Here is a 9,990-nt window from a genome sequence, read left to right as displayed (position 1 = left end):
TAAAGCAATAATGAAATTATCAAATGCTCTAGTGAGGAAGACGGGGGTTTCAGGAAAGGTGAAGGAGACGAGAGGGAGATGGGAGAATGAAGACCGAGAAACGCAGAAGGGAAGCCACAGCTTCAAACAAAACTGTCCCAAGAGCACTAGAGCTGAGAGGGAGCAGGCATGCACGGCAGAGCCCGGCAGGGGTTCGGGGTTGGAAACACCAGGTACCATAGAAAGCAGGGGGACAGATGGTGCTAACAATGGTGATGGCATCTCCACCCTCCAGTCCCTGCCTGGCCTTGCCTCTTAGATCCAACCCGAGAAAGGGAGGCTCATCCTTCAAGATATGGACCCTGTGAACACGCAAGAAGTATTAGAATCCAAGGTCCTTTAACCTGTTCTTAAAGTGATTATACCTTAATTGGGGGGGGGGCCAAGAGGGGGTTCCTGATACCAAAACTGAGTGTGATGTACCAGGGCCTTGACTCATGTAGGTGACCCACGTCCAGTCAGCCAGAGGACAGGGCCTGCCCTGCTGACGGCACAGGCAGGGAGACACCACTGTGGGGTGGGGTGTGGGACCTCATCCTAGCAGTTGCCGTATCTGTGGGATCACCTGCTTTGGGCAGCACAGCCCAGGGCTTCCACATCAACAAATTTCACTAGCTGCAGTCCATTGGCCACACTGGGAGACTCTGCTTTCCACTGATAAGATAGAGTTTGGGGGCCGCCTGGGTGGCTCATTCGGTTAAGCGTCCCACAACTCTTACGTGGAAGCCAGATACACAGAACTGATTAATAAGCAGCAGCTGTGACAGGGCAAGGGGGGGGAGCCCATCTGCTCGGCTCTCCCTGTTTCCCTCCTCCTGTTACTGCCTAAAGTTACTCCCTAAAATGCCATTTCCAGGGAGCACAGGGAGCAAGCCCAACTCAGAAAAACCAAAAATAATTATAGGGTGGGGGAAAGGTGAATATTGTCCTTTGTAAATTAGGTCAAATAGAACACATGAGCAGTCCTGCTTACCTTCGTACTTGCAAACAATGACCCATAAAATCATGAGTAGATTCAGCAAGGCAGAAGTCAGCAGCTACCTTCAACATCTTCATCATCCTCACGTACACCTAAATGAGAGTTAACCATACGCCAGGGCAGAACAATGGACATATATTATATCACTGACACCAACAATGAAGCCATGGGTCCACGACCGCTATTATTCACATTTTAAAGAACTTGCCTGAGGTCTTCTAGCCAGTGGGTGACAAGGGCCAGGAAGCGAGCCCAGGTCTCCCGGACTTCCTCCTTACACATATGTTCTAACCGCTGGGTTCCACTAGTCCCCATAAGAGCTACTTGGATCCCCCTTTCTGTAGGTTCTGTGTTTCCCATATTTTTTACTGTATTAACCACTTTCATAATAAGGTTATTTTGAGACCAAAAAACGACAGAGAGCAGGGGAGCACAGATTCCTTAATTCTGGGAGAAGCTGGCAAGGTAGGGATGCCCTAAGTGCCTCATCTGGCCTGGAATCATCTATCCATCCTTCTTCAACTTCTTTGTACTCACCAGAAACATTAGAAAAGCTTCTCGGTCTTGATATACTCAGCACTTATTTCACTGACAAGGTGGGAGAGAGAAGATTAAAATTCCCAATCTACCAAAACAGACCATGTCTAAAACCAATAAGTCAACCAACAATAGTACATGCATATGACTTATGAACATTAAGGAAGACATTAGCAGAAACAGATAAAATAATTTTAAATTCTTCTCTGGGGAAACAATAACGGGGGAGGCCAACTGCTAGAGCCTAAGAGATTGTTGCATTTTTATAAGCATCTAGCACTACGTGGCTTTTCAAGTCAACTGCCAATATTTCTCTGATTTGTCAAAGTTACAAAATGAAGGTAATAAAACCTACCCTCCTAGTGGTCTCCTTTAGCTTAATGCACTCCAGGGAGAAACTCAGACAGAGAAAATGTGGATTGATGTGTTTATGGAGCCATGTGAACTGGGACACAGCAGATAGGAGGTACTTGGCCCCGTGGGAAGAGCGCTGGCTGTTGCATCAGATGGCTGGGTTCCGATCTTGATCTTGGTGCCCCCATGCTGTGTGGCCTTGGGCAAGGCCCATTAACTCCCTAAGCCTCTCTACCCCAGAGAGGCAGGTATTCAAACCCCATATAAGCAACAAGAGGATTTAAGGATTTTGATCCCAACCCAGTGATACAAACCAAACTCACAGTGAGGCTGCAAGGCATGGGGACCTGAGAGGTCTGGGCCAGGTGAGAGACAGTCTTGGAAAGATGGGACCCCAGATAAAAGATACAGGTTTCTCACCCATGAACCAGGCACTGAACCTAAACCCAGGTCTCCGGACGTGAGCTGAAATTTCCTCCTCCAAACACTGTTCTGTGTAGAAGATTTAGGGTTCTGTGACCTCAGAAGGGAAGTGAGTGTCCCAGGCATCAGCCTGCATCACTCTGAGTGAGGTTCACCCACACCGTGAGCCCATCTGACCCTGGCATAGGCCCTCTTGGACAAAATCTTTCTTCAATTATTTCCAATTTAAAAAAAAAATTTTTGTTTAAATCACAAATTACTTAGCCTTAGTATCAAGCATTTGACCCAAAAGAGTAACCTCCGGCCCTTTAGGGCAGGGTACAATTCACCACTATGTCAAGCTTTGTCACAAGTCTGGTCACAGCTGTTATCCTACGAAAAGCAGATCGAGGCTTCCAAGAACATGCCCAGCATAAGCTCCAAGAACTTTAAAGAGCTCACAGTTTCTGCACACAGCCCAGAGGAAGCCTGACAACTACCCAGTTGTCAAGGGTCCCTTTGCCTCCCCCTTGTCCTGGAATCAGTGCCAGCACTGGTGTGGGGATAAGAGAGACCTGGCAGGTCCATGCTTCCCTGGGACTGCCATAGGATACCTTTCTCCCCCCTCCACTTCTTGTGCCTAAAAACACCCAGGCCCCATTCGGACAGCACTATTCTTGCCAGTTTGTCATGGCATGAGATGGTAGAAAGATGCCCTGTAAAGCAGCCCTGGGCAGAGAGAGAGAACACAGAATTCCAGATGGAGTTCAAAGTAAACCCATCAGTACTGGAGTACAATGGGGGCCATCGTCTGAAATCTCCCCAAAGGCCCCAAGGAACACAGCCCATTCTCTGCATAGACAACATGTAGGAGTGAACTTATAGACCTGCAGATTCATTCCCCCCAAAATAAAGTTTATTCTTCAGCACTTCATACTTAGCAAGAGTTAATTGCAATGTCAAGTCATACAATGATTAAATTCAGAAAAGATTTCTGGTTCAGAGAAAAACCCTTGAGACCAGCTTTGATTCGATCAGCACATGGTAAGGGACCCAAGTGGGAGAGGCAGCAGAGGGAGGGTTAAGGGGAATACTTAGCCAGTGATTAAATGTCATTTTCCTTGAGTCAAGCGATTCTCATTTTATTCAAGTGTCCTGGAAAATGATGAACTTTTTTTTTTCATTTTGGGGAATTCTTTTTTGGCCAATGAATAACTCTCAATCATCTGCTTTTAAAAGTATTGTGCAATTTCTAAGGAATGATTTTTTTTTTTTTTTTTTTTTTAAATCAGGCTGACATTGCCAACTCCTGCTGGTTGGGGTTTTCCGAATCACCTACAGAAAGATGGCTGCTCTGAGGAGAGCCTGTCTGGGACACTGGCCTATATATCCTGTGCCCCAAAGCATCTGTTTCCTCAAAGATGTAGCCAGGGGGCTCAGCATATGAGGCCGGGCACCTGCCCATATCCTTAGGAGTAAAGCTGATGCTGTAAGTGGTCTGGCCCTCCACAGGGATATTTCCTTGTGGGCCGGCCCAGGGAGGTTTACAGCTTTTGGTATTAATGGGTGGGTGGGGCACATAGTGGGCCCGAGACGTGGTCAGACAATCCAAGGGCTCGGTGGGAATGTTCAGCTGGGGAACGGGCTTGACTAGCTCTGGGCGCATGCTAGGCCACTGCTTATAGTCGTCCTTGGTAGTAGTGGAGCCTTCGAAGCGACCGCACTTCTTGACTGAGAGCACCGGTCGGCACGACTGAGCTGGGGCACCCTTAGGGTATGTGTAATGGGCCTGCACTGTGGTGAGAAGGTCCATCTTTTCTTCAGGAGGGACATAGGTGACAGGAACTTTGGAGAACATCTGGGGCATTGGCCAAGCTTGGTACTTATCTCGAAACTCAGTGGTGTTAGAGAAAGGCATGTCTAAACCACCGGGCCTGGTCGCAGGTTTCAAGCTCTTGGCTGGCTCTCCCCTCAGGCCCTGGTAGGATTCCTTGTGGGTGGTAAGGCTTTCAAAGGGGATTTCACAGGGTCTGAACTTCTCCGCTTCGTACACAAAGCGCTTCTCCATTGGGTGAGCCACGTAGCTCATCTTGTAGTTAGTCAGATCCTCCAGGGGGATGTTACAGAGCTTGGGCACAGCCAGAGGCTTACAACTCAAGGTGTTCACTCGGCTCTTTACAGAATAGTCATCCTGGTGTGTAGTTCTACTATCAAAACGGGTCGATACTGGCCGGTAGTGGTGTTCTGGACGCAGGAGCTCTCGTCTTGGTTGGTTCCATGGTAAGTAATCAGCTGAAAATAAAACAGTAGTGATGACTACTTATCAATCAAGTCCACTTAATCTGCATGCATTCTAAGGGGCCTCAAAGCCTTAAACCGGTCTCCAATGAGATGGTCCTTGAGACAAGGGAAGAGGAGAGCAGATCTCTTCTACTATGTCAACCAAGGGTTTAATATTTCAACTTTACAGTATTTGGAAGTTACTATGCAGAACAGATGAATTGACAAGAGTCTCATCATAACCCACAATGCTACATGCAGGGATTTTAGAGAGTCCACAGCTGTGGGAGGATCTAGAATTTGATTCCAGCTGAGGAGTGCACTGGCATACCTTGATCGAAGAATGGTCCTATTTCTCTATGGGGAAGGGGCCCTCTCTGAATCAGCACAGAGTGGAAAGATATGCATTGTGTAGTGAGATAGGGGATTCACAGCCCACCACTGGTGGGCCACCAGCCAGACCAAGCAGACCTCCCTTCTCGTCCATGGGGTGATCATAATTACATCCCTTTAATCCACACATGTAATCCACATAAATCAAATATGCTGCCACAAAAGAATAAAGGCATTGTATTGGCTGGAGAGAGAACAGCAGATGCCACATGCATAGAGTTTATTATGTGATAGGCAATATTCTAAATACTTTCTATATTAACTCTTTTAATCTTCAGACAGTCCTAATCAGATGGGTGCTTTCAATATGCCTGTTTTATAGATGTAGAAACAGAGCCATAGAGAACTTAGGAAACTTGCCCAAGGTCACTTGCCTAAAAGTGAAAAAGCATGGCTGCAAACCCAGATCCAGAATCCATGCTCTGGACCCACTCTACTACCTGGTTTGACAATCGAGGAACACTAACTATTCACCAGCTAACTGCACTCAGGGATTTCCATGCATGACCTTGTTTCATCTTACACTCACTCTTTGTATGGGTGTAATTACCTCTATTTTACAGATTTCCAAGAGCAGGATTCAGAGTGGCTAAGAAACTTTTCTAAAAGTCACATGGGGGACACCTGGGTGGCTCAGTTGGTTAAGCAGCTGCCTTCGGCTCAGGTCATGATCCCAGCATCCTGGGATCGAGTCCCACATCGGGCTCCTTGCTCTGCAGGGAGCCTGCTTCACCCTCTGCCTCTGCCTGCCACTCTGTCTGCTGTGCTTGCTCTCCCTCTCTCTCTCTCTGACAAATAAATAAATAAAATCTTTAAAAAAATTTAAAACATTAAAAAAATAAACAAAAAATAAAATAAAATAAAAGTCACATGGCTAGGGAATTAAGAGTTGGAATTTAAATGACATAGTTGACTCCAATGTCATGTTTTTCCTACAGCCTCTATTATGGCTAGGAGCACAATATATCTAGAGAGAATGAAGGTTAAAGGAAAATGAAAAATAACCAGGGAATATTTGCAGAAGAAGGAGAACTTCAGAATATTTGAAGAATGGAAAGCATAGGTCAACCATATCTAGGGGATGTCGGTCTCAAGAGGAACCTTTGCTATGGGGCTGGCATGGCCATGATAATGAGAGGACTGCACCCAAAGAAAATAGGCCCTAAAGATGGCCTCCATGCATCCTGAGGAGCAAGTTTTGTCCTCAAATCATACTCTAGGATGCTTTTAAAGTAACTTCCCCATAAATCCTAGGGGCATATTTGACACTAAAAATCTAAACGAGAAGAATAGGGCAGCAAACCATACCATTCAAACACCTTGATAGTGCTTCCACTCTTCTCATAATACTGGGCTCCCACCCAAGTCCTACATTGCCTCCACTGTGTCCATCAACTACCAGATCTAAAGTAACCAGTATGAAATCCTAGTGAACCCTCTGAATCCACAGGGAATTCTCCTACTTACAGATTTACAAAGAGTTAGGAACAAAAACAGCTTCTGAGGAGTCTTGGTTATATAGGGCCAATACCAGTGGAGTCCATAGGCACACTTCTTAAAAACATTTTTACTGAAATAAAATCTGTATAACACAAAATGCACCATCTTACCTTTATAAATTATGGAATAATGTTTACAGAGTTGTGCAACCATCACAAAAACCCAGTTACAGAACAATTCTACTATAAATCTATAAAAATCTATAAATCTAAATATAAATTTGATTTTATAAATCTAAAAATCTTTATCTATAAAAATATAGATCAAGCCCATCTGCAATTGATCGTCACTCCCATTACCAGTCAACCATTCAATCTGCTCTTGGTCTCTATAGATCTGCCTTTTCTGAACATCTTATATAAACTAAATTGGACAGTGTATAGTGTTTTGCGTTTGTTTTTTTTTTCATGGAACATAATTGAGATCCATCCCTGTTGCAGCATGTATCAGTTCACTCCTTTTACTACTGAATAGTATTACACTATCCATTCATTGACTGATGAATATTTGGGTTGTTTCTACTTGTTAGCTATTAGGAAATTTTCTGCTATAAACATTCATGGTCTTTTTATGGGTATTTATTTCATTTCTCTTAGGTAGATACAGAGACCAGAATGGCTAGGTTATATAAATCTACGTTTAGCTTTTAAGATAGTACAAACTTTCCCAAGTGGATGTACCATTTTACCTTCTCGCCAGCAAGTTGTGAACATTCTAATTCCTCCACACCTTCACCAACATATGTTTTTAAATTATAGACACTATAGTTGGTGCTTACTAGTATGCCACCACAGTTTACTTTACATTTCCCCCAATAACTCATGATGGTAATAAAAAGAAACACAGAGTTAAAGAAAAGGAGCAGACACAGAAATATTCCCAAACTTGCCTTTGACCCTGCAATTGCACTTCTGGGTATTTATCCCAAAAATATAGATGCCGTGAAAAGAAGGGCCATCTGTACCCCAATGTTTATAGCAGCAATGGCCATGGTCACCAAACTATGGAAAGAACCAAGATGCCCTTCAACGGACAAATGGATAAGGAAAATGTGGTCCATATACACTATGGAGTATTATGCCTCCATCAGAAAGGATGAATACCCAACTTTTGTAGCAACATGGACAGGACTCGAAGAGATTACGCTGAGTGAAATAAGTCAAGCAGAGAGAGTCAATTATCATATGGTTTCACTTATTTGTGGAGCATAACAAATAGCATGGAAGACATGGGGAGTTAGAGAGAAGGGAGTTGGGGTAAATTGGAAGGGGAGGTGGATCATGAGAGACTATGGACTCTGAAAAGCAATCTGAGGGGTTTGAAGTGGCGGGGGGGTGGGAGGTTGGGGTATCAGGTGGTGGGTATTATAGAGGGCACAGATTGCATGGAGCACTGGGTGTGGTGAAAAAATAATGAATACTGTTATGCTGAAAATAAATTAATTAATTTTTTAAAAAAACACAAAAAAGAAAAAAAAAGAGCTGAACAAAATGGAGATAAGCCATATGCTAGAGAATTCAAAGTAGAAGTCATAAAGACATTCACTGGACCCTAAAGAAGAGTTTGCAGTGAGAACTTCAACAAAAAGACAGAATATACAAAAAAGAACAGTCAAACTGAATATATAACTGAAATTAAAAATATACCACACAGGAATCAAGAGCAGATTAGAGATACAGAAGAATGGGTCAATAATCTGGAAGACAGGATAATGAAAGCAATCAAGGCAAACATTAAAGAGAAAAGAAAATATCTAAAAATGAGGATAGGTTAAAGGACATCTGCAACATCACAAAACATAATAACATTTACACTACAGAGGTCCCAGAAGAAGGAGAGACATATGGGGACAGAAAACCTATTTGAAGAAATTCTTAACCTAGGAAATAAGAGAGACATCCAAGGTCCAGGAGGCACAGAGAGCCCCTAACAGGATGAACCCAAAGACATCCACACCTACATACAATAATTACATACATACATACAATACATATAATAATTAAAGTTACAAAGATTAAGGATAAAGAGAATCTTAAGAGCAGGAGGAGAAAACAGTTACATACAAAGGAAATGCTATAAGGTTGTGAGCTGTTTTTTAGCAGAAAGTCTGCAGGCTAGAGTGGCATGATATATTCAAGATACTGAAAGGAAGGAAAAAAAAACCAACAACCAAGAACACTCTACCCAGCAAGGCTCTCATTCAGAACTGGAGGAGAGAAAGGATTTCCCAAATGGAAGTAAGAGTTCATCACCACTAAACTAGCCTTATAAGAAATGTTGAAGTGACTTCTTTAAATGGAAAGAAACTGCCACAACTAGAAGAAAATATGAAAGGATAATATTTCATAAGTAAAAGAAAACATACAGTAAAAGTAGTAATCACTTACGATGCCAGTATGGAGGTTGAAACACAAAAGTAGTAAGACCAGTTATATCTACAAAAAGTAGTCAAGAAATACACAAAAAGAAGTAAAATACGACATCAGGTACACAAAATGTAGATGGGGAGGAAAAAATTTGTGCTTTTAGAATGTATTTAAACTTAAGCAATCACCAACTTAAAATAGACCTATTGAGTGCCATACACATAGGAAATTGTATGTGACCCAATGGTAACCATAAACCAAAATCTTGTAATACACAAAAAATAAAGAGAAAGGAATCCAAGTATAGCATTAAAGAAAGAAAGCCATCAAGCCACCAGGGAAGAGAACAAACTACAAGGAAAAAAGAAAGGAACAGAGAAAAAACTAAAAACAACAACAACCAGAAAACAATTAATGAAATGGCAATAATTAGAGTCCGGGACCACCAGACATATTCGCAAGTGAATTCCACCAAACAGTTTAAGAAGATTAATACCTATTTTCCTCTAAACTATTCCAAAAAAGAACAGAAGAGGAACGAAAGCCTCCAAATGCATTCTATAAGGCATTACCCTGATACAAAAACCAGACAAAGACACTATAAAAAAAGAGAACTACAGGCTAATAGCCCTGATGAACATAAGGATGTTGAGGACAACAAAATATTAGCAAACCACATTCAAAAATACATTAAAAGGATCATTCACCATGATCAGCTGGGATGTATTCCAAGGATGCAAGGATTATTCAATATTCATAAATCACGGGCGCCTGGGTGGCTCAGTGGGTTAAGCTGCTGCCTTCGGCTCAGGTCATGATCTCAGGGTCCTGGGATCGAGTCCCGCATCGGGCTCTCTGCTCAGCAGGGAGACTGCTTCCTCCTCACTCTCTCTCTGCCTGCCTCTCTGCCTACTTGTGATCTCTCTCTGTCAAATAAATAAATAAAATCTTTTAAAAATATATTCATAAATCACTCAACAGAAGCGCAACATCAACAAAAAGAATAAAAACCATATAATCCTCTCAAGAGATGTAAAAAAAAAAAAGCATTCAACAAAATTCAATATCCCTTCACAATTTAAAAATATCTCAACAAAATGGGTTTAGAGGGAACATATTTCAACATAATAAAAGCTACAT

The 9,990-nt window shown here is 42.6% G+C and overlaps 1 protein-coding gene across 1 annotated transcript in view; it reads right to left on the bottom strand.

Moving 5' to 3' along the window:
* Window positions 1–3,591: 3,591 nt before the first annotated feature.
* The window catches only part of SAXO1 (stabilizer of axonemal microtubules 1), a 31,397-nt gene continuing 24,998 nt past the window's right edge, over window positions 3,592–9,990 (bottom strand). The window contains exon 5 of the mRNA XM_044264150.1: window positions 3,592–4,603. Coding sequence (XP_044120085.1) covers window positions 3,600–4,603 — 1,004 coding nt within the window. The 3' untranslated portion in view covers window positions 3,592–3,599. The remainder of the gene's footprint in view (window positions 4,604–9,990) is intronic.

This window comes from Neovison vison, chromosome 9 (genome assembly GCF_020171115.1).
Source record: "Neovison vison isolate M4711 chromosome 9, ASM_NN_V1, whole genome shotgun sequence".
Classification (NCBI taxonomy): Eukaryota; Metazoa; Chordata; class Mammalia; order Carnivora; family Mustelidae; genus Neogale; species Neogale vison.
The sequence above is the reverse complement of the archived record's forward strand: the minus strand, read 5'-3'. Positions and strand labels throughout refer to the sequence as shown.